This window comes from Ranitomeya imitator, chromosome 2, assembly GCF_032444005.1.
Source record: "Ranitomeya imitator isolate aRanImi1 chromosome 2, aRanImi1.pri, whole genome shotgun sequence".
Taxonomy (NCBI): domain Eukaryota; kingdom Metazoa; phylum Chordata; class Amphibia; order Anura; family Dendrobatidae; genus Ranitomeya; species Ranitomeya imitator.
This window is the reverse complement of record NC_091283.1, coordinates 272,149,460-272,174,005: the sequence shown is the minus strand read 5'-3', so window position 1 is coordinate 272,174,005 and position 24,546 is coordinate 272,149,460. Positions and strand designations below refer to the sequence as shown.

Below are 24,546 nucleotides of genomic sequence, written 5' to 3'. Positions count from 1 at the left end.
CCTGATCCCCGCACTCTATTCTGCCTACTCCCCATCTATATACAGACAGTAAATACATGAAAGGTTTGGGTCAATTAGGTTTTGTCAAGAGATGGCGCTATAACTGCTCTGACGCATGCCCCCGTTCTGGGTATGTAGCTCCAGTGCAGACTTCTGTGTAAAAAAGGGTTTATAGTTTGTAATTACTTAGGAAACCTGAGCCAGTGCCGCTTCAGCTTGACGGCATGAGTGTTAGGAAGGAATTCTGGGAGTTGTAGTTTTACATATGGGGCTGCACTTGAGCTGTGTACACAAAACGATTGATCTCTATTTTAGACGTTTGCAAGTGTTTAAACTGTAATGCTCTGGATTTTGATGAACGCTTTTATTAAAATAAAATACTCTCAAAGATTAAAGGCATCATCCTAAAAATAAATAGTTCCCTTTAAGGCCACGATACTCGGGCCTTCAGAAACGGGGACCGATCAGGTGTCCTGGGCAGATCCCTGCGCTGCGACGCGCGCTTCTGAGGATCCCATCTGGACACTTCATTCTGAGATCACAGGACCCCCTTAGGACGCTCAGTTGGCTTTTAACCTCTTGATGTCAGTGGCAGCCATGTTGGCAGCGTCGTCTAGGTCCCTTTTGGCACTGGGGACGGGTTTGGAGTCGCTCGGGGCCTCCGGTTCCTGCAGCCGCTGTTCCCTCTTCTGCTTTCGCTCCTCTAGTTCTTCCAGATCTTCGGCGAACAAGGCCCGGAGCGGTGCTATCAGCTTGGGGAGGGTCTGCAGGTCGCGCAGACGGATCTGAAACGCAGCAATGGACACCGTGAGCAAAGAGATCACTGCAACGTAACGGTCCAGGGGCTAAGAAGCGACTGACCCTCATGTGATCGAAGGAGACCCCGACCTTCCCGCTGAAGATGTTGCTCATCAGGGGCAGCTTGGCGTAGCGCTGACTGAAGTGGTTCAGCATCATGAAGTCGGCGTTCATGTTCATCCCGACGGCGATGGCCTGCGAGGTTGTGCTGTAAGGGACGAGGACAGGTTACAGCAGAGCCGGGCGTGCGGCCCCCCGGAGCACGGGTTACAGCAGAGCCGGGCGTGCGGCCCCCCAGAGCACGGGTTATAGCAGAGCCGGGTGTGCGGCCCCTGGAGCACGGGTTACAGCAGAGCCGGGCGTGCGGCCCCCCAGAGCACGGGTTATAGCAGAGCCGGGTGTGCGGCCCCTGGAGCACGGGTTACAGCAGAGCCGGGCGTACGAGCCCCGGAGCACGGGTTACAGCAGAGCCGGGCGTGCGGCCGCTGGAGCACGGATTATAGCAGAGTCGGGCGTGCGAGCCTCTGGAGCATGGGTTATAGCAGAGTTGGGCGTGCAGCCCCCCTGGAGGACGGGTTACAGCAGAGCCGGACGTGCAAGCCCCTGGAGCACGGGTTACAGCAAAGCCGGGTGTGCGGCCCCTGGAGCACGGGTTACAGCAGAGCCGGGCGTGCGGCCCCCCAGAGCACGGGTTATAGCAGAGCCAGGAGTGCAGCCCCTGGAGCACGGGTTACAGCAGAGCCGGGCATGCGGCCCCCCAAAGCACGGGTTATAGAATAGAGGGGCGTGCAAGCCCCTGGAGCACGGGTTACAACAGAGCCGGGCGGGCGGCCCCTGGAGCACGGGTTACAGCAGAGCCGGGCGTGCAGCCCCCCACAGAGCACGGGTTACAGCAGAGCCGGGTGTACGAGCCCCGGAGCACGGGTTACAGCAGAGCCGGGCGTGCGGCCCCTGGAGCACGGATTATAGCAGAGCCGGGCGTGCGAGCCCCTGGAGCATGGGTTATAGCAGAGATGGGCGGGCGGCCCCTGGAGCACGGGTTACAGCAGAGCCGGGCGTGCGGCCCCACAGAGCACGGGTTACAGCAGAGCCGGGCGTGCGGCCCCTGGAGCATGGATTATAGCAGAGCCGGGCGTACGAGCCCCGGAGCACGGGTTACAGCAGAGCCGGGCGTGCGGCCCCTGGAGCACGGATTATAGCAGAGCCGGGCGTGCGAGCCTCTGGAGCATGGGTTATAGCAGAGTTGGGCGTCTAGCCCCCCTGGAGGACGGGTTACAGCAGAGCCGGACGTGCAAGCCCCTGGAGCACGGGTTACAGCAAAGCCGGGTGTGCGGCCCCTGGAGCACGGGTTACAGCAGAGCCGGGCGTGCGGCCCCCCAGAGCACGAGTTATAGCAGAGCCAGGCGTGCAGCCCCTGGAGCACGGGTTACAGCAGAGCCGGGCATGCGGCCCCCCAAAGCACGGGTTATAGAATAGAGGGGCGTGCAAGCCCCTGGAGCACGGGTTACAACAGAGCCGGGTGTGCGGCCCCTGGAGCACGGGTTACAGCAGAGCCGGGCGTGCGGCCCCCCAGAGCACGGGTTATAGCAGAGCCAGGCGTGCAGCCCCTGGAGCACGGGTTACAGCAGAGCCGGGCATGCGGCCCCCCAAAGCACGGGTTATAGAATAGAGGGGCGTGCAAGCCCCTGGAGCACGGGTTACAACAGAGCCGGGCGGGCGGCCCCTGGAGCACGGGTTACAGCAGAGCCGGGTGTACGAGCCCCGGAGCACGGGTTACAGCAGAGCCGGGCGTGCGGCCCCACAGAGCACGGGTTACAGCAGAGCTGGGCGTGCGGCCCCTGGAGCACGGATTATAGCAGAGCCGGGCGTGCGAGCCCCTGGAGCATGGGTTATAGCAGAGTTGGGCGGGCGGCCCCTGGAGCACGGGTTACAGCAGAGCTGGGCGTGCGGCCCCCCAGAGCACGGGTTATAGCAGAGACGGGCGTGCGGCCCTTGGAGCACGGGTTACAGCAGAGCTGGGCGTGCGAGCCCCTGGATGACTGGTTATAGCAGAGCCGGGTGTGCAGCCCCTGGAGCACGGGTTACAGCAGAGCCGGGCGTGCGGCCCCCCGGAGCACGGGTTACAACAGAGCCGGGTGGGCGGCCCCTGTAGCACGGGTTACAGCAGAGCCGGGCGGGCGGCCCCTAGAGCACGGGTTACAGCAGAGCCGGGCGGGCGGCCCCCCAGAGCACGGGTTACAGCAGAGCCGGGCGGGCGGCCCCTGGAGCACGGGTTACAGCAGAGCCGGGCGTACGAGCCCCGGAGCACGGGTTACAGCAGAGCCGGGCGGGCGGCCCCTGGAGCACGGGTTACAGCAGAGCCGGGCGTGCGGCCCCTGGAGCACAGATTATAGCAGAGCCGGGCGTGCGAGCCCCTGGAGCATGGGTTATAGCAGAGTTGGGCGTGCGGCCCCCCTGGAGGACGGGTTACAGCAGAGCCGGACGTGCAAGCCCCTGGAGCACAGGTTATAGCAGAGACGGGCGTGCGGCCCCCCTGGAGGACGGGTTACAGCAGAGCCGGGCGTGCGGCCCCCCAGAGCACGGGTTACAGCAGAGCCGGGCGTGCGGCCCCCCAGAGCACGGGTTACAGCAGAGCCGGGCGTACGAGCCCCGGAGCACGGGTTACAGCAGAGCCAGGCGTGCGAGCCCCTGGAGCATGGGTTATAGCAGAGTTGGGCGTGCGGCCCCCCCTGGAGGATGGGTTACAGCATAGCCGGACATGCAAGCCCCTGGAGCACAGGTTATAGCAGAGCCGGGCGTGCGGCCCCTGGAGCACGGGTTATAGCAGAGCCGGGCGTGCGAGCCCCTGGAGCACGGGTTATAGCAGAGCCGGGCGTGCGGCCCTTGGAGCACGGGTTACAGCAGAGCTGGGCGTGCGAGCCCCTGGACGACTGGTTATAGCAGAGCCGGGTGTGCAGCCCCTGGAGCACGGGTTACAGCAGAGCCGGGCGTACGAGCCCCGGAGCACGGGTTATAGCAGAGCCGGGCGTGCGAGCCCCTGGAGCACGGGTTATAGCAGAGCCGGGCGTGCGGCCCTTGGAGCACGGGTTACAGCAGAGCTGGGCGTGCGAGCCCCTGGACGACTGGTTATAGCAGAGCCGGGCGTGCGGCCCCCCAGAGCACGGGTTACAGCAGAGCCGGGCGTACGAGCCCCGGAGCACAGGTTACAGCAGAGCTGGGCGTGCGGCCTCCTAGAGCACGGGTTACAGCAGACCCGGGCGTGCAGCCACCTGGAGCACGGGTTATAGCAGAGCCAGGCATGCGTCCTCCTCTGCTGGTGCAGTACCTGTGCGCCTTGTCGATGGCGTCCTGCTCCAGCCCGTCCTCCAGCGTGGCCTCGTGGATCAGCAGGCTGGCGTCCTTCCCTGATAATAAAACAGGCGTCACATTAGGGAATTGCTATTTAGGCGACTGCCTCGCACATGGCCGCCCGCGCTGCCACCATCTTACCCATCCTGACCAGAGCGTCGCACGGCATTGTGTCCCCCGAAAACACCAACTTCCAGCCGGACTTGTGGACGATGGCGCAGCCAAAGGCGTTCTTACAGTGACGGACGAAGCAGGTCTGAAACTGGACGGGCGAGAGGTGATTATCCTCCAGTCACACTCAGAGCTGCGCTCGCCGTTCTCCTTATCCTCCAGTCACATCCAGAGCTGTGCTCACCATTCTCCTTATCCTCCAATCACACCCAGAGCTGTGCTCGCCGTTCTCCTTATCCTCCAGTCACACCCAGAGCTGTGCTCACATTTCTTATCCTCCAGTCATACCCAGAACTGTGCTCAGTTCTTATCCTCTGGTTACACCCAGAGCTGCGCTCACAGTAATTATCCTCCAGTCACACCCAGAGCTGCGCGCACCGTTCTCCTTATCCTCCAGTCACACTCAGAGCTGTGCTCACCATTCTCCTTATCCTCCAATCACACCCAGAGCTGCGCTCAGTTCTTATCCTCTGGTTACACCCAGAGCTGCGCTCACAGTAATTATCCTCCAGTCACACCCAGAGCTGCGCGCACCGTTCTCCTTATCCTCCAGTCACACCCAGAGCTGCACTCAGTTCTTATCCTCTGGTTACACCCAGAGCTGCGCTCACAGTAATTATCCTCTAATTACACCCAGAGCTGCGCGCACCGTTCTCCTTATCCTCCAGTCACACCCAGAGCTGCGCGCACCGTTCTCCTTATCCTCCAGTCACACCCAGAGCTGCGCGCACCGTTCTCCTTATCCTCCAGTCACACCCAGAGCTGCGCGCACCGTTCTCCTTATCCTCCAGTCACACCCAGAGCTGCACGCACTGTTCTCCTTATCCTCCAGTCACACCCAGAGCTACGCGCACCGTTCTCCTTATCCTCCAGTCACACCCAGAGCTGCGCGCACCGTTCTCCTTATCCTCCAGTCACACCCAGAGCTGCGCGCACCGTTCTCCTTATCCTCCAGTCACACCCAGAACTGCACTCAGTTGTTATCCTCTGGTTACACCCAGAGCTGCGCACACAGTTCTTATCTTCCAGTCCCACCCAGAGCTGCGCACACAGTTCTTATACTCCAGTCACACCCAGAGCTGCGCACAGTTTTTATCCTCCAGTCACACCCAGAGCTGCGCACACAGTTCTTCTCTGCTCCCGGCTGATAGCCTTGTACAGTGACAGAGCGCAGCTCTGGAGGTGACCGGCGTTCGGTGTAGACACTGCACCTTTTCTAGCCGGTACGTCTCCAGCAGGGCGGCGATCAGGCCTCGAGTCTTGGGACAATCCACTTCTGAGGTTTCCATCAAACTCCAGGATGGGACGAAGCTGCGGAGGAAACAATCAGTAAGAGACCACAGAGCCGCGCCGCCTGCAGCGCCCCCAGAGGGGAAGTGAGGTATTACACAATGTCTCATCACATCAGGGGGTTGTGTGTGTGATGGAGGACCAGTGACTGGCTGCAGCGCCCCCAGAGGGGAAGTGAGGTATTACACAATGTCCTATCACATCAGGGGGTTGTGTGTGTGATGGAGGACCAGTGACTGGCTGCAGTGCCCTCAGAGGGGAAGTGAGGTATTACACAATGTCCCATCACATCAGGGGGTTGTGTGTGTGATGGAGGACCAGTGACTGGCTGCAGCGCCCTCAGAGGGGAAGTGAGGTATTACACAACGTCCCGTCACATCAGGGGGTTGTGTGTGAAGGACCAGTGACTGGCTGCTGCGGTCACTATGGCCTCACCTGATATTGTGGAGCACCTCCTGGCAGCTGTCGTTGTACTGGTTTAACCAGGTCATCAGGATGGTGGGTCCTATCACCATGATGGGGCTGAACGGCTTCCCGAGAGACGCCTGGAGCAGAACACAACATATCAGGAGTAGCGGGGGGCCGACACGTGGCCCCCGAGAGGACTGCCCGGGATTGGCACTAATCCTGGATATATTAGGTAAAGTCTCCTGCACACAGCGCCACCATCTCTGCTGGCTGCAGGTGGTACTGCAGCTGTGGTGCGGCCCCTTATCTCGTACTCACCAGCGCCCGCTCTCGTTCCAGCACCAGACGGAGGAGACCCTGCGGGAGGGACATATGGAAGCGTTACGCTCCGGCCATAGTGCCGCCATCCTGGGGTCTCAGCCGCGCTCTTACCGTGTGGTGGTCGGCGTGGATGTGGGAGATGAAGACTGCGGAGAGGCGGGTGAGGACGTCGTCCACGCGGTCTCCGTAGTGTCGGTGTAGCTGCCCGAATGTCCCCTCGCCGCAGTCCAGGAGCAGCAGGGCGGAGGAGCTGTGGAGGAACGCAGGGGGTCACTATGGGGGGCTCCTGGGTGGTCCGCCCCGAGGTGATGGCTTACCTGACGTGCACCAGGGTGCTGCTAACGTTACGCGTCTTCATGGGGACCGCGGAGCCCGTCCCTAGAAACACGACCTCCGGATGCTGCGCGTCGCCCTCTGCAGGACAGGGAGAGATAACACTTCCTTTCCGTCACCACTGGGGGGCGCTTTCCACCTGTACTCACCCGCGGCCGGCAAGTCCTCCGCCTGCAGGAGCCTCCGACACTCCTCCACCGCCCTCCCGAACCCCGGCAGCTCCATCGCCTCCTTCACAAACTCACAGGTCTGGTTCTGGGCCACCTGATCTCTGCAAAAGGCAAATATCCCCCTCAAGGGCGGAGCAGAGAAACACAGGCAGCCGATTGGCTGACACTTCAAAGCCCCACCCCTGAGGAGCCACATTTTGCACATTGGTCTGCTCACCTCTGCCAGCCCACCTGGGGCCTCAGCTGGTATTTCAGCAGGCACTCTGCCCGCACCCCGGGCCCGGTGGACGCCTCATCCTTCACCGAAAAAGGACTCACGGCGGGGGGCCGGATCTCCGGGAGCGGCGGGAAGATGTCCGGGTGGATCAGGTGCAGCTGGCTCTGGACCTTGTAGCTGCTCAGGTTATGTACGGTGGAGGTGTGCTCATTCAGGAGAAGGTGGTCCGTGCCGGGGCCGAAACTGGGGACGAGAATGAAGGGCTTCTAAATGTTCACAAGAACCGGGGAGCCGTTACTGCAGCCCCCTGAGCTCCGAGGACAGAGGACGTCATTTCCTGGACTCTGCTGCCCTCCGGTGGCGACTCAGCAGTATGACAGTGGCGCTCACCTCTCCATCCACTGCCGGTACGTGCTGTGGTTGAGAACGTGTTCGGGGGTCACGTGTATCACCAAGGAGACCGCCGCCTCGGGTTTACCCTCCTGATACCTGGCAGAAATAAAAGACGTAAGCCAGCAGCACCTCCTGCCCTGCCGCCTCCCCGCAGCCGCCTCCCCACCTCTTCCACGCCGCGTTCTCAGTGACGGGACCTATGAAGTCTTCGCTCGGACACTCCACCACGATAAAGGTTGGGCCGGGGATATCTGGGTCCAGGACGTCTGCAGGGGAGACCTGATGGTCGAAGTCGACCAAAACATCGACCAATCAATAAACAGAAGACGCCGGCCAATGGCGAGGCCCGGGATCTGCCCTGTTACCTCTTTGCGGCCGTACGTGACGCTCCTGCCGGCCTTCAGCTGTGTGATGAGCGGCCCGATCTCCCGCGTCCCCCTGGGGTGGAGACAATGGTGAGCAGAGCGCTGGGTCACCGCATACCCCCTCGCCCCCCCAAAATGCAAATCATGAGGATGCTGGGAGATTCCAGCTGTGCAGAATTGCGAGTTCTGCTCTGGGGGAACACGTACACTGGAAGCCCCATCTCCTTCGCTTTCACCACCAGGAAATGTCCCTTTCTGTCGTGGAGCTGAAAACAGAGAAGGAAACGTATGTCAGCGATCTATTGCTCCCTGTTATCAGCCATTTCCCACGGCACCCCGGGAGGGGGGATTCTCACCTTGCAGATGTAGGAGATCACACTGGGCGGGGGTCTATAGGAGGGTCTGCTCCTGAAATCTAGAAGACATTAGCATCAGCCGCGCCCGTGCGCCCCCTCCCCCGAGCCTCACCGCTCCCCCATCATACCTGGTGACGTTCTCCCTGCTCTCCCTTCATCCTCGGGTTTCGGAGACCTCGGGGGGCTCCCCAAAGATTTTTCACCAACTGCAATAAAAAAAAAAAAAAAAGCATTTCCCCATCTATCCACTAGAGGTCAGTAAAGCAGCCACACTGCAGATCAGCTCACTTTACAGCTGCCGCAAAGCTTCTTGCAAATCACAACATGGGGCCTGGGCAGTGACAGCAGAGCGCTCAGGACTTACGCAGGACGGTGGGAACCTGTGTGACCGCCATGGTCTCATCACTGTACAGGGGATCGGTGTACGGCTGCACGTCTGCGGAGGAAGACAGTGATTAGTGAGGCACCCCCAGGAACCTGTTACCTCCGGCCCAGCCCCCGCTCTCACCCACAGTCAGGCCGTCCATAGCTCCGCAGTACGTCTTAATGGCTTGCAGGAACCTCTTCTGTGAATAAAAAAAAAAATCCAGAAGTGTGAGAATGTCCGGCATGCTTTACACTGCAGCCCTGCTCTATATTACAGGCTCAGCTTTCCCTGCTTTACACTGCAGCATTGCTCTATATTAGAGGCTCAGCTTTCCATGCTTTACACTGCAGCCCTGCTCCATATTAGAGGCTCAGCTTTCCATGCTTTACACTGCAGCCCTGCTCTATATTACAGGCTCAGCTTTCCCTGCTTTACACTGCAGCACTGCTCTATATTAGAGGCTCAGCTTTCCCTGCTTTACACTGCAGCCCTGCTCTATATTACAGGCTAAGCTTTCCCTGCTTTACACTGCAGCCCTGCTCTATATTAGAGGCTCAGCTTTCGCTGCTTTACACTGCAGCCCTGCTCTATATTAGAGGCTCAGCTTTCCCTGCTTTACACTGCAGCATTGCTCTATATTAGAGGCTCAGCTTTCCATGCTTTACACTGCAGCCCTGCTCTATATTAGAGGCTCAGCTTTCCATGCTTTACACTGCAGCCCTGCTCCATATTAGAGGCTCAGCTTTCCATGCTTTACACTGCAGCCCTGCTCCATATTAGAGGCTCAGCTTTCCCTGCTTTACACTGCAGCCCTGCTCTACATTAGAGGCTCAGCTTTCCCTGCTTTACACTGCAGCCCTGCTCTATATTAGAGGCTCAGATTTCCATGCTTTACACTGCAGCCCTGCTCTATATTAGAGGCTCAGCTTTCCCTGCTTTACACTGCAGCCCTGCTGTGTATTAGAGGCTCAGCTTTCCATGCTTTACACTGCAGCCCTGCTCTATATTAGAGGCTGAGCTTTCCATGCTTTACACTGCAGCACTGCTCTATATTAGAGGCTCAACTTTCCATGCTTTACACTGCAGCCCTGCTCTATATTAGAGGCTCAGCTTTCCCTGCTTTACACTGCAGCCCTGCTCCATATTAGAGGCTCAGCTTTCCATGCTTTACACTGCAGCCCTGCTCTATATTAGAGGCTCAGCTTTCCATGCTTTACACTGCAGCCCTGCTCTATATTAGAGGCTCAGCTTTCCATGCTTTACACTGCAGCCCTGCTCTATATTACAGGCTCAGCTTTCCCTGCTTTACCCTGCAGCCCTGCTCTATATTAGAGGCTCAGCTTTCTATGCTTTACACTGCAGCCCTGCTCTATATTAGAGGCTCAGCTTTCCATGCTTTACACTGCAGCCCTGCTCTATATTACAGGCTCAGCTTTCCCTGCTTTACACTGCAGCCCTGCTCTATATTACAGGCTCAGCTTTCCATGCTTTACACTGCAGCCCTGCTCCATATTAGAGGCTCAGCTTTCCCTGCTTTACACTGCAGCCCTGCTCTATATTAGAGGCTCAGCTTTCCCTGCTTTACACTGCAGCCCTGCTCTATATTAGAGGCTCAGCTTTCCCTGCTTTACACTGCAGCCCTGCTCTATATTAGAGGCTCAGCTTTCCCTGCTTTACACTGCAGCCCTGCTCTGTATTAGAGGCTCAGCTTTCCATGCTTTACACTGCAGCCCTGCTCTATATTAGAGGCTCAGCTTTCCCTGCTTTACACTGCAGCCCTGCTCCATATTAGAGGCTCAGCTTTCCATGCTTTACACTGCAGCCCTGCTCTATATTAGAGGCTCAGCTTTCTATGCTTTACACTGCAGCCCTGCTCTATATTAGAGGCTCAGCTTTCCATGCTTTACACTGCAGCCCTGCTCTATATTACAGGCTCAGCTTTCCCTGCTTTACACTGCAGCCCTGCTCCATATTACAGGCTCAGCTTTCCATGCTTTACACTGCAGCCCTGCTCCATATTAGAGGCTCAGCTTTCCCTGCTTTACACTGCAGCCCTGCTCTATATTAGAGGCTCAGCTTTCCCTGCTTTACACTGCAGCCCTGCTCTATATTAGAGGCTCAGCTTTCCCTGCTTTACACTGCAGCCCTGCTCTATATTAGAGGCTCAGCTTTCCCTGCTTTACACTGCAGCCCTGCTCTATATTACAGGCTAAGCTTTCCCTGCTTTACACTGCAGCCCTGCTCCATATTAGAGGCTCAGCTTTCCCTGCTTTACACTGCAGCCCTGCTCTATATTAGAGGCTCAGCTTTCCCTGCTTTACACTGCAGCCCTGCTCTATATTACAGGCTCAGCTTTCCCTGCTTTACACTGCAGCACTGCTCTATATTAGAGGCTCAGCTTTCCCTGCTTTACACTGCAGCCCTGCTCTATATTACAGGCTCAGCTTTCCCTGCTTTACACTGCAGCACTGCTCTATATTAGAGGCTCAGCTTTCCCTGCTTTACACTGCAGCCCTGCTCTATATTACAGGCTAAGCTTTCCCTGCTTTACACTGCAGCCCTGCTCTATATTAGAGGCTCAGCTTTCCCTGCTTTACACTGCAGCCCTACTCTATATTAGAGGCTCAGCTTTCCATGCTTTACACTGCAGCCCTGCTCCATATTAGAGGCTCAGCTTTCCATGCTTTACACTGCAGCCCTGCTCCATATTAGAGGCTCAGCTTTCCCTGCTTTACACTGCAGCCCTGCTCTATATTAGAGGCTCAGCTTTCCCTGATTTACACTGCATCCCTGCTCTACATTAGAGGCTCAGCTTTCCCTGATTTACACTGCAGCCCTGCTCTATATTAGAGGCTCAGCTTTCCCTGCTTTACACTGCAGCCCTGCTCTATATTAGAGGCTCAGCTTTCCATGCTTTACACTGCAGCCCTGCTCTATATTAGAGGCTCAGCTTTCCCTGCTTTACACTGCAGCCCTGCTCCGTATTAGAGGCTCAGCTTTCCATGATTTACACTGCAGCCCTGCTCTATATTAGAGGCTGAGCTTTCCATGCTTTACACTGCAGCACTGCTCTATATTAGAGGCTCAGCTTTCCATGCTTTACACTGCAGCCCTGCTCTATATTAGAGGCTCAGCTTTCCCTGCTTTACACTGCAGCCCTGCTCTATATTAGAGGCTCAGCTTTCCATGCTTTACACTGCAGCCCTGCTCCATATTAGCGGCTCAGCTTTCCCTGCTTTACACTGCAGCCCTGCTCTATATTAGAGGCTCAGCTTTCCCTGCTTTACACTGCAGCCCTGCTCTATATTACAGGCTCAGCTTTCCATGCTTTACACTGCAGCCCTGCTCTATATTACAGGCTCAGCTTTCCATGCTTTACACTGCAGCCCTGCTCTATATTACAGGCTCAGCTTTCCTTGCTTTACACTGCAGCCCTGCTCTATATTAGAGGCTCAGCTTTCCATGCTTTACACAGCAGCCCTGCTCTATATTAGAGGCTCAGCTTTCCATGCTTTACACAGCAGCCCTGCTCTATATTAGAGGCTCAGCTTTCCATGCTTTACACCGCAGCCCTGCTCTATATTACAGGCTCAGCTTTCCCTGCTTTACACCGCAGCCCTGCTCTATATTACAGGCTCAGCTTTCCCTGCTTTACACTGCAGCCCTGCTCTATATTACAGGCTCAGCTTTCCATGCTTTACACTGCAGCCCTGCTCCATATTAGAGGCTCAGCTTTCCCTGCTTTACACTGCAGCCCTGCTCTATATTAGAGGCTCAGCTTTCCCTGCTTTACACTGCAGCCCTGCTCTATATTAGAGGCTCAGCTTTCCCTGCTTTACACTGCAGCCCTGCTCTATATTACAGGCTCAGCTTTCCCTGCTTTACACTGCAGCCCTGCTCTATATTAGAGGCTCAGCTTTCCCTGCTTTACACTGCAGCCCTGCTCTATATTACAGGCTCAGCTTTCCCTGCTTTACACTGCAGCCCTGTTCTGTATTAGAGGCTCAGCTTTCCATGCTTTACACTGCAGCCCTGTTCTGTATTAGAGGCTCAGCTTTCCCTGCTTTACACTGCAGCCCTGCTCTATATTAGAGGCTAAGCTTTCCCTGCTTTACACTGCAGCCCTGCTCTATATTAGAGGTTCAGCTTTCCATGCTTTACACTGCAGCCCTGCTCTATATTAGAGGTTCAGCTTTCCATGCTTTACACTGCAGCCCTGCTCTATATTAGAGGTTCAGCTTTCCATGGTTTACACTGCAGCACTGCTCTATCTTAGAGGCTCAGCTTTCCATGCTTTACACTGCAGCACTGCTCTGTATTACAGGCTCAGCTTTCCCTGCTTTACACTGCAGCCCTGCTCCATATTACAGGCTCAGCTTTCCCTGCTTTACACTGCAGCCCTGCTCCATATTAGAGGCTCAGCTTTCCCTGCATTACACTGCAGCCCTGCTCCATATTAGAGGCTCAGCTTTCCCTGCTTTACACTGCAGCCCTGCTCTATATTAGAGGCTCAGCTTTCCATGCTTTACACTGCAGCCCTGCTCACTAGGATGAGGATGGGGGGTCACTTACCAGCTGCGGGGGTCCAGAGAGGGTACACTTAGGGAGCCCCAAGTCCCTCAGGGTCAGCAGTACACCTGCAGGGGGAGCAGAGAAGACGGATTGGTGGGGGTCCGAGGCTGCAGACCCTGATAATTACCACTATGGCCGCCTCCGTTCCCCGGTGGTCCCGGGACCCACCTGACAGCCCCCCAACGTTGGCCCAGTCCATTCTGGTGATGAAGACGTTGTCCAGACGAGAAAGCTTCACCCTGAGGAGCGAGAACACGAAATGTGACCAATCAGCAGCGGAGGGGCGGTCACATGACCGAGATCGCACACCGGGCTCAAATATCGGCTCTTACTTGTTCTCGTGCATAAGTCTCTGCGCCCCCTCGCCACAATTAAAGAGATACCTGAAGAAAGAGGGGAGGACAAAGGGTTAAAGGGGAAACAACCTACAGCCCCCAGAGTCCAGCTGCAAGGTAGGCAAAAATCACAGCCGGGACCACCAGGAATCCTAACATTAACCCCATCACTACCCCAGACCACCAGCGATCCTAACAATAACCTCGTCACTGCCCCAGACCACCAGGGATCCTAACATTAACCAGTCACTGCTCCAGACCACCAGGGATCCTAACATTAACCAGTCACTGCTCCAGACCACCACGGGATCCTAACATTAAACTCGTCACTGCCCCCCCAGACCATCAGGGATCCTAACATTAACCTCGTCACTGCTCCAGACCACCAGGGATCCTAACATTAACCTCGTCACTGCTCCAGACCACCAGGGATCCTAACATTAACCTCGTCACTGCTCCAGACCACCAGGGATACTAACAATTAACCTCGTCACTGCTCCAGACCAGCAGGGATCCTAAAATTAACCTTGTCACTGCTCCAGACCACCAGGGATCCTAACATTAACCAGTCACTGCTCCAGACCACCAGGGATCCTAACATTAACCTCGTCACTGCTCCAGACCACCAGGGATCCTAACATTAACCTAGTCACTGCTCCCAACCACCAGGGATCCTAACATTAACCAATCACTGCTCCAGACAACCAGGGATACTAACATTAACCTCGTCACTGCTCCAGACCACCAGAGATACTAACATTAACCTCGTCACTGCTCCAGACAACCAGGGATACTAACATTAACCAGTCACTGCTCCAGACCACCAGGGATACTAACAACCTCGTCACTGCTCCAGACCAGCAGGGATCCTAAAATTAACCTTGTCACTGCTCCAGACCACCAGGGATCCTAACATTAACCAGTCACTGCTCCAGACCACCAGGGATCCTAACATGAACCTCCTCACTGCTCCAGACCACCAGGGATCCTAACATTAACCAGTCGCTGCTCCAGACCACCAGAGATCCTAACATTAACCTCATCACTTCTCCAGACCGCCAGGGATCCTAACATTAACCTCGTTACTGCCCCACCAGACCATCAGGGATCCTAACATTAACCTTGTCACTGCTCCAGACCACCAGGGATCCTAACATTAACCTGTCACTGCTCCAGACCACCAGGGATCCTAACATTAACCAGTCACTGCTCCAGACCACCAGGGATCCTAACACATTAACCAGTTACTGCTCCAGACCACCAGGGATCCTAACATTAACCTAGTCACTGCTCCCGACCACCAGGGATCCTAACATTAACCTCGTCACTGCCCCCCCAGACCATCAGGGATCCTAACATTAACCTCTTTACTGCTCCAGACCACCAGGGATCCTAACATTAACCTCGTCACTGCTCCAGACCACCAGGGATCCTAACATTAACCAGTCGCTGCTCCAGACCACCACGGATCCTAACATTAACCTCGTCACTGCCCCCCCAGACCATCAGGGATCCTAACATTAACCTTGTCACTGCTCCAGACCACCAGGGATCCTAACATTAACCTCGTCACTGCTCCAGACCACCAGGGATCCTAACATTAACCCCATCACTAGACCCCCAGACCACCAGGGATCCTAACATTAACCCCGTCACTGCCCCAGACCGCAAGGAATCCTAACATTAACCTCGTCACTGCCCCCCCAGACCGCAAGGAATCCTAACATTATCCTCGTCACTGCCCCCCCAGACCATCAGGGATCCCAACATTAACCAGTCACTGCTCCAGACCACCAGGGATCCTAACATTAACCCCGTCACTGCTCCAGACCACCAGGGATCCTAACATTAACCTCGTCACTGCTCCAGACCACCAGGGATCCTAACATTAACCCCATCACTAGACCCCCAGGGATCCTAACATTAACCAGTCAATGCTCCAGACCACCAGGGATCCTAACATTAACCCCGTCACTGCAACAGACCACCAGGGATCCTAATATTAACCTCGTCACTGCTCCAGACCACCAGGGATCCTAACACTAACCCCATCACTAGACCCCCAGGGATCCTAACATTAACCAGTCACTGCTCCAGACCACCAGGGATCCTAACATTAACCCCGTCACTGCCCCAGACCTCCAGGGATCCTAACATTAACCTCGTCACTGCCCCCCCAGACCATCAGGGATCCTAACATTAACGAGTCACTGCTCCAGACCACCAGGGATCCTAACATTAACCTCGTCACTGCTCCAGACCACCAGGGATCCTAACATTAACCTCATCACTAGACCCCCAGACCATCAGGAATCCTAACATTAACCTCGTCACTGCCCCCCAGACCATCAGGGAACCTAACATTAACCAGTCACTGCTCCAGACCACCAGGGATCCTAACATTAACCTCGTCACTGCTTCAGACCACCATGGATCCTAACATTAACCCCATCACTAGACCCCCAGGGATCCTAACATTAACCAGTCACTGCTCCAGACCACCAGGGATCCTAACATTAACCTAGTCACTGCCCCCCCCAGACCATCAGGGATCCTAACATTAACCTCGTCACTGCCCCCCCAGACCATCAGGGATCCTAACATTAACCTCGTCACTGCTCCAGACCACCAGGGATCCTAACATTAACCCCATCACTACCCCCAGACCACCAGGGATCCTAACATTAACCAGTCACTGCTCCAGACCATCAGAGATCCTAACATTAACCCTGTCACTGCCCCAGACTGCAAGGAATCCTAACATTAACCCCTTCACTGCCCCAGACTACCAGGGATCCTAACATTAACCCCATCACAGCCCCCAGACCACCAGGGATCCTTACATTAACCCCACCACTGCCTCTAGACCACCAGGGATCCTTATAATAACCCTGTCACTGCCCTCAGACCTCCAGGGATCCTAACATTAACCCCATCACTGCCTCCAGACCACCAGGGATCCAAACTTTAAACCCATCACTGCCTCCAGACCACCAGGGATCCTTATAATAACCCTGTCACTGCCCTCAGACCTCCAGGGATCCTAACATTAACCCCATCACTGCCTCCAGACCACCAGGGATCCTTATATTAACCCCGTCACTGCCCCAGACCACCGGTGATCCTAACATTAACCCCATCACTGCCTCCAGACCACCAGGGATCCTTATATGAACCCTGTCACTGCCCCCAGACCACCAAGGATCCTACCATTAACCCCATCACTGCCCCAGAAACCAGGGATCCTAACATTAACCTCGTCACTGCCCCCAGACCACCAGGCATCCAAACGTTAACCCCGTCACTGCCCCCAGACCACCAGGGATCCTTACATTAATCCTGTCACTGCCCCAGACCGCAAGGATCCTAACATTAACCCCATCACTGCCTCCAGACCACCAGGGATCCTTACATTAACCCAGTTACTGGCCAGAGACCACCAGTGATCCTTACATTAACCCCGTCACTGTCCCCAGACCACCAGGGATCCTCCAAACATTAACCCACATCACTGCCTTCAGACCACAAGGGATCCTTACATTAACCTCTTCACTGCCCCCAAACCACCAGGGATCCTTACATTGACCCTGTCACTGCCCCAGACAACAGGGAATCCTAATATTAACCCCATCACTGCCTCCAGACCACCAGGGAACCTTATATTAACCCCGTCACTGCCCCCCAGACCACCAGGGATCCTTACATGAACCCCCTCACTGTCCCCAGCCCACCAGGGATACCATTAACCCCATCACTGCCTCCAGACCACCATGGATCCTAACATTAATCCCATCATTGCCTCCAGACCACCAGGGATCCTTGTATTAACCCCATCACTGCCTCCAGACCACTAGGGATCCTTATATTAACCCAGTCACTGCCCCATACCGCAAGGACTCCTAACATTAACCTCGTCACTGCCTCCAGACCACCAGTGATCCTAACATTAACCCCATCACTAGACCCCCAGGGATCCTAACATTAACCAGTCACTGCTCCAGACCACCAGGCATGCTTATATTAACCCCATCACTAGACCCCCAGGGATCCTAACATTAACCAGTCACTGCCCCAGGCCGCAAGGAATCCTAACATTAACCCCATCACTGCTTCCAGAACACCAGGCATGCTTATATTAACCCCTTCACTGCCCCCAGACCACCAGGGATCCTACGATTAATCCCGTCACTGCCCCCAGACCACCAGGGATCCTAACATTAACCCCGTCACTGCCTCCAGACCACCAATGAGCCTTATATTAACCCCGTCACTGCCCCCAGAATACCAGGGAGCCTAACATTAACCCCATCACTGTCCCCAGACCATCAGGGATCCAAATTTTAAACCCATAACTGCCTTCAGACCACCAGGGATCCTTGTATTAACCCCGTCACTGCCTCCAGACCACCAGGGAGCCTTATATTAACCTCTTCACTGCCTCCAGACCACCAGAGATCCTAACATTAACCCCGTCACTGCCCCCAGACCATCAGGGAGCCTAACATTAACCCCATCACTTCCTCCAGACCACCAGAGATCCTTATATTAACCCCGTCACTGCCCCCAGAATACCAGGGATCCTCCAAACATTAACCCCATCACTGCCTCCAGACCACCAGGGATCCTTACATTAACCCCATCACTGCCCCAGACCACAAGGAATCCTAACATTAACCCCATCACTGCCTCCAGACCACCAGGGATCCTTACAGTCATGGCCAAAAGTATTCACACCCCTGCAATTCTGTCAGATAATACTCAGTTTCTTCCTGAAAATGATTGCAATCACAAATTCTTTGTTATTATTATCTTCATTTAATTTGTCTTAAATGAAAAAACACACAAGAGAATGAAGCAAAAAGCAAAACATTGATCATTTCACACAAAACTCCAAAAATGGGCCAGACAAAAGTATTGGCACCCTCAGCCTAATACTTGGTTGCACAACCTTTAGCCAAAATAACTGCGACCAACCGCTTCCAGTAACCATCAATGAGTTTCTTACAATGCTCTGCTGGAATTTTAGACCATTCTTCTTTGGCAAACTGCTCCAGGTCCCTGATATTTGAAGGGTGCCTTCTCCATACTGCCATTTTTAGATTTCTCCACAGGTGTTCTATGGGATTCAGGTCTGGACTCATTGCTGGCCACCTTAGAAGTCTCCAGTGCTTTCTCTCAAACCATTTTCTAGTGCTTTTGAAGTGTGTTTTGGGTCATTCTCCTGCTGGAAGACCCATGACCTCTGAGGGAGACCCAGCTTTCTCACACTGGGCCCTACATTATGCTGCGATATTTGTTGGTAGTCTTCAGACTTCATAATGCCATGCACACGGTCAAGCAGTCCAGTGCCAGAGGCAGCAAAGCAACCCCAAAACATCAAGGAACCTCTGCCATGTTTGACTGTAGGGACCATGTTCTTTTCTTTGAATGCCTCTTTTTTTCTCCTGTAAACTCTATGTTGATGCCTTTGCCCAAAAAGCTCTACTTTTGTCTCATCTGACCAGAGAACATTCTTCCAAAACATTTTAGGCTTTTTCAGGTAAGTTTTGGCAAACTCCAGCCTGGAATTTTTATGTCTCGGGGTAAGAAGTGGGGTCTTCCTGGGTCTCCTACCATACAGTCCCTTTTCATTCAGACGCTGACGGATAGTACGGGTTGACACTGTTGTACCCTCGGACTGCAGGGCAGCTTGAACGTGTTTGGATGTTAGTCGAGGTTCTTTATCCAACATCCGCACAATTTTGCGTTGAAATCTCTTGTCAATTTTTCTTTTCCGTCCACATCTAGGGAGGTTAGCCACAGTGCCATGGACTTTAAACTTCTTGATGACACCGCGCACGGTAGACACAGGAACATTCAGGTCTTTGGAGATGGACTTGTAGCCTTGAGATTGCTCATGCTTCCTCACAATTTGGTTTCTCAAGTTCTCAGACAGTTCTTTGGTCTTCTTTCTTTTCTCCATGCTCAATGTGGTACACACAAGGACACAGGACAGAGGTTGAGTCAACTTTAATCCATGTCACCTGGCTGCAAATGTGATTTAGTTATTGCCAACACCTGTTAGGTGCCACAGGTAAGTTACAGGTGCTGTTAATTACACAAATTAGAGAAGCATCACATGATTTTTCGAACAGTGCCAATACTTTTGTCCACCCCCTTTTTTATGTTTGGTGTGGAATTATATCCAATTTGGCTTTAGGACAATTCTTTTTGTGTTTTTTCATTTAAGACAAATTAAATGAAGATAATAACAACAAAGAATTTGTGTTTGCAATCATTTTCAGGGAGAAACTGAGTATTATCTGACAGAATTGCAGGGGTGTCAATACTTTTGGCCATGATTGTATGTTAACCCCGTCTACCCCCAGACCACCAGGGAAGCTAACATTAACCCTATCACTGCCTCCAGACCACCAGGGATCCTTATATTAACCCCGTCACTGCCCCAGACCAACAGGGATCCTACCATTAACTCCGTCACTGCCCCCAGACCACCAGGGAGCCCAACATTAACCCCATCACTGCCTCCAGATCACCAGGGATCCTAACATTAACCCCCATCACTGCCCCAAGACCACCAGGGATCCTTACGTTAGCCCGATCACTGCCCCCAGACCACCAGGATCCTCACATTAACCCCATCACTGTCCCCAGACCACCAGGGAGCCTAAAATTAACCCCATCACTGCCCCCAGAGCACCATGGATCCTTACATTAACCCCGTCACTGCCCCCAGACCACCAGGGATCCTAACATTAACCCCCATCACTGCCCCAAGACCACCAGGGATCCTTACATTAACCCCGTGACTGCCCCCAGACCACCAGAGATCCTAACATTAACCCTGTCACTGCTCCCAGACCACCAGGGATCCTAACATTAACCTAGTCACTGCTCCCAACCACCAGGGATCCTAACATTAACCAATCACTGCTCCAGACAACCAGGGATACTAACATTAACCTCGTCACTGCTCCAGACCACCAGAGATACTAACATTAACCTCGTCACTGCTCCAGACAACCAGGGATACTAACATTAACCAGTCACTGCTCCAGACCACCAGGGATACTAACAACCTCGTCACTGCTCCAGACCAGCAGGGATCCTAAAATTAACCTTGTCACTGCTCCAGACCACCAGGGATCCTAACATTAACCAGTCACTGCTCCAGACCACCAGGGATCCTAACATGAACCTCCTCACTGCTCCAGACCACCAGGGATACTAACATTAACCAGTAGCTGCTCCAGACCACCAGGGATCCTAACATTAACCTCGTCACTGCCCCCCCAGACCATCAGGGATCCTAACATTAACCAGTCGCTGCTCCAGACCACCAGAGATCCTAACATTAACCTCATCACTTCTCCAGACCGCCAGGGATCCTAACATTAACCTCGTTACTGCCCCACCAGACCATCAGGGATCCTAACATTAACCTTGTCACTGCTCCAGACCACCAGGGATCCTAACATTAACCTGTCACTGCTCCAGACCACCAGGGATCCTAACATTAACCAGTCACTGCTCCAGACCACCAGGGATCCTAACACATTAACCAGTTACTGCTCCAGACCACCAGGGATCCTAACATTAACCTAGTCACTGCTCCCGACCACCAGGGATCCTAACATTAACCTCGTCACTGCCCCCCTAGACCATCAGGGATCCTAACATTAACCTCTTTACTGCTCCAGACCACCAGGGATCCTAACATTAACCTCGTCACTGCTCCAGACCACCAGGGATCCTAACATTAACCAGTCGCTGCTCCAGACCACCAGGGATCCTAACATTAACCTCGTCACTGCCCCCCCAGACCATCAGGGATCCTAACATTAACCTTGTCACTGCTCCAGACCACCAGGGATCCTAACATTAACCAGTCACTGCTCCAGACCACCAGGGATCCTAACATTAACGTCGTCACTGCCCCCCCAGACCATCAGGGATCCTAACATTAACCTCGTCACTGCTCCAGACCACCAGGGATCCTAACATTAACCTCGTCACTGCTCCAGACCACCAGGGATCCTAACATTAACCCCATCACTAGACCCCCAGACCACCAGGGATCCTAACATTAACCCCGTCACTGCCCCAGACCGCAAGGAATCCTAACATTAACCTCGTCACTGCCCCCCCAGACCGCAAGGAATCCTAACATTATCCTCGTCACTGCCCCCCCAGACCATCAGGGATCCCAACATTAACCAGTCACTGCTCCAGACCACCAGGGATCCTAACATTAACCCCGTCACTGCTCCAGACCACCAGGGATCCTAACATTAACCTCGTCACTGCTCCAGACCACCAGGGATCCTAACATTAACCCCATCACTAGACCCCCAGGGATCCTAACATTAACCAGTCAATGCTCCAGACCACCAGGGATCCTAACATTAACCCCGTCACTGCAACAGACCACCAGGGATCCTAATATTAACCTCGTCACTGCTCCAGACCACCAGGGATCCTAACACTAACCCCATCACTAGACCCCCAGGGATCCTAACATTAACCAGTCACTGCTCCAGACCACCAGGGATCCTAACATTAACCCCGTCACTGCCCCAGACCTCCAGGGATCCTAACATTAACCTCGTCACTGCCCCCCCAGACCATCAGGGATCCTAACATTAACGAGTCACTGCTCCAGACCACCAGGGATCCTAACATTAACCTCGTCACTGCTCCAGACCACCAGGGATCCTAACATTAACCTCATCACTAGACCCCCAGACCATCAGGAATCCTAACATTAACCTCGTCACTGCCCCCCAGACCATCAGGGATCCTAACATTAACCCCATCACTGCCCCCAGACCACCAGGGAGCCTAAAATTAACCCCGTCACTGCCCCCAGACCACCAGGGATCCTAACATTAACCCCCATCACTGCCCCAAGACCACCAGGGATCCTTACATTAACCCCGTGACTGCCCCCAGACCACCAGAGATCCTAACATTAACCCTGTCACTGCTCCCAGACCACCAGGGATCCTTACATTAAGCCCGTCACTGCCTCCAGACCACCAGGGATTCTTACATTAACCCCGTCTCTGCCTCCAGACCACCAGGGATCCTCACATTAACCCCGTCACTGCCTCCAGACCACCACGGATCCTAACATTAACCCTATCACTGCCCCCAGACCACCAGGGATCCTTACATTAACCCCATAACTGCTCCCAGACCACCAGGGACCCTTACATTAACCCCGTCACTGCCTCCAGACCACCAGGGATCCTTACATTAACCTCGTAACTGCCCCCAGACCACCAGGGATCCTTACATTAACCTCGTAACTGCCCCCAGACCACCAGGGATCCTTACATTAAGCCCGTCACTGCCCCCAGACCACCAGGGATTCTTACATTAACCCCGTCTCTGCCTCCAGACCACCAGGGATCCTCACATTAACCCCGTCACTGCCTCCAGACCACCAGGGATCCTAACATTAACCCCGTCACTGCCTCCAGACCAACAGGGATCCTAACATTAACCCTATCACTGCCCCCAGACCACCAGGGATCCTTACATTAACCCCGTCACTGCTCCCAGACCACCAGGGATCCTTACATTAACCCCGTCACTGCCCCCAGACCACCATGGATCCTCACATTAACCCCATCACTGCCTCCAGACCAACAGGGATCCTAACATTAACCCTATCACTGCCCCCAGACCACCAGGGATCCTTACAGAGTGAGAATTTGAGTCCAAGAAGAGGTTTCACATGTACCCATTCAGATGGAGACGTTTATTCTCAGCGAGGTAGGTCAAGCGTAGGACCTCGTATAAGAGAGATGCCGTAAAGTGGCTACGAGGTACACATAAATATGGCCATTTTTATGCGCTAAAAGCTCTCATTTTTCATATTTCTAGTGCAGTAATGCAGTTCAAATTTCGTGTTTTCAAGTTTGCATGTTTTGGCGCTGCAGTGTGCTGCCCTTTTTGCTTAACCTTACATTAACCCTGTCACTGCTCCCAGACCACCAGGGATCCTTACATTAACCCCATCACTGCCCCCAGACCACCATGGATCCTCACATTAACCCCATCACTGCCCCCAGATCACCAGGGATCCTTACATTAACCCCATCACTGCCTCCAGACCACCAGGGATCCTTACATTAACAATCACTGCCTCCAGACCACCAGGGATCCTTACATTAACCCCGTCACTGCCCCCAGACCACCAGGGACCCTTACATTAACCTCGTAACTGCTCCCAGACCACCAGGGATCCTTACATTAACCTCGTCACTGCTCCCAGACCGCAAAGAATCCTAACATTAACCTTGTCAATTCCTGAGACCATCGGCGATCCGGTCATTAATCGTGTCCCTGCCACTGACCACCAGGGACACTAAGATTAACCCCGTCATTGCTCCATACCACCAGGGCTCTGCTATTAACCCCATCACTGCCCCCGGTGTCGCCCCGTGTTATATCCGGGGTCCCGTCACCTGTTGTGGTCTGAGAACACATAGACGGAGGCCCCCGCGTCTCTGCTGCCGGCCGCCACCACCTGCACATACACCACGGCCGGGCCATGGCGCTCTCCCGCCTCCTGCTTCGCCCTGTTCTTTATGTGCCGCAGAGGCTCCTTGGGAGCTTTGCTTTTCCGGCCGCTGTAGGCCCGAGCCTCGGGCTGGGACATGGCGAAGACCCGGGAGAGACGCCTCCACAGCAGGCCCGACAGCCCCATACACCCGACAGGGCCGCCACAGCCAGAGGGTCACCGGACCATGTGCTTCACCGGCAGCCAATCAGCGGCGCCTACGCTACTGTCACGTGGCATAGCAGCCAATCACAGCAGGCCTTCTACAAGGACGCTCAATCTATCACCGAATGGTTTTCTCGTTGCTTGGCAGCAAGCAACCAATAGCAGGCCGGCAGCAACTAGAACGGAGTGGATTTTTGGGATAATGACGTCACCGGAAGGGGGTGGGGCCTCCTTCAGTCCGGTGAAGACCTGAGGGCCGAAGTCACGCTGTGCTCACGTTGCTGGAGAGGACGGAAATACTATGGAGCCGTGTACAGAAGGGGGAGGATGAGGGGCTGTGTGGAGGGGGGGAGGATGAGGGGCTGTG

At 54.6% G+C, this 24,546-nt stretch overlaps 1 protein-coding gene across 2 annotated transcripts; it reads right to left on the bottom strand.

Annotated features, from left to right (window-relative positions):
• Positions 1-349: 349 nt before the first annotated feature.
• On the bottom strand, positions 350-24,230 carry ELAC2 (elaC ribonuclease Z 2). Of its 2 annotated transcripts, none has more exons than XM_069749224.1 (23): positions 23,920-24,230; positions 13,442-13,492; positions 13,278-13,348; positions 13,110-13,174; positions 8,679-8,736; positions 8,535-8,606; positions 8,299-8,376; positions 8,171-8,229; positions 8,022-8,080; positions 7,815-7,887; positions 7,616-7,728; positions 7,447-7,545; positions 7,057-7,299; positions 6,819-6,940; positions 6,654-6,750; positions 6,448-6,586; positions 6,334-6,372; positions 6,043-6,152; positions 5,529-5,628; positions 4,288-4,408; positions 4,124-4,202; positions 862-1,006; positions 350-785 (listed from the first exon to the last, which is right to left on the bottom strand). In XM_069749224.1, the coding sequence occupies exons 1-23, from the start codon at positions 24,159-24,161 to the stop codon at positions 561-563; spliced, it is 2,460 nt and encodes an 819-aa protein (XP_069605325.1). In that variant the 5' UTR covers positions 24,162-24,230; the 3' UTR covers positions 350-560. The 2 variants fall into 2 exon arrangements, with proteins under 2 accessions (XP_069605325.1, XP_069605326.1); XM_069749225.1 differs by having other exon boundaries at positions 13,442-13,493; positions 24,018-24,145.
• Between the last annotated feature and the right edge of the window lie 316 nt (positions 24,231-24,546).

Bases quoted from the DNA above. Each gene is read 5' to 3' on its own strand.
- ELAC2 (XM_069749224.1), bottom strand. From the start codon at position 24,161: ATGGGGCTGTCGGGCCTGCTGTGGAGGCGTCTCTCCCGGGTCTTCGCC. The intron at 13,349-13,441 runs GTAAGAGCCGAT...CTCGCTCCTCAG, and splicing joins AGACTTATGCACGAGAACAA to GGTGAAGCTTTCTCGTCTGG. The intron at 8,737-13,109 runs GTAAGTGACCCC...TTTTATTCACAG, and splicing joins TCTCTGGACCCCCGCAGCTG to AAGAGGTTCCTGCAAGCCAT.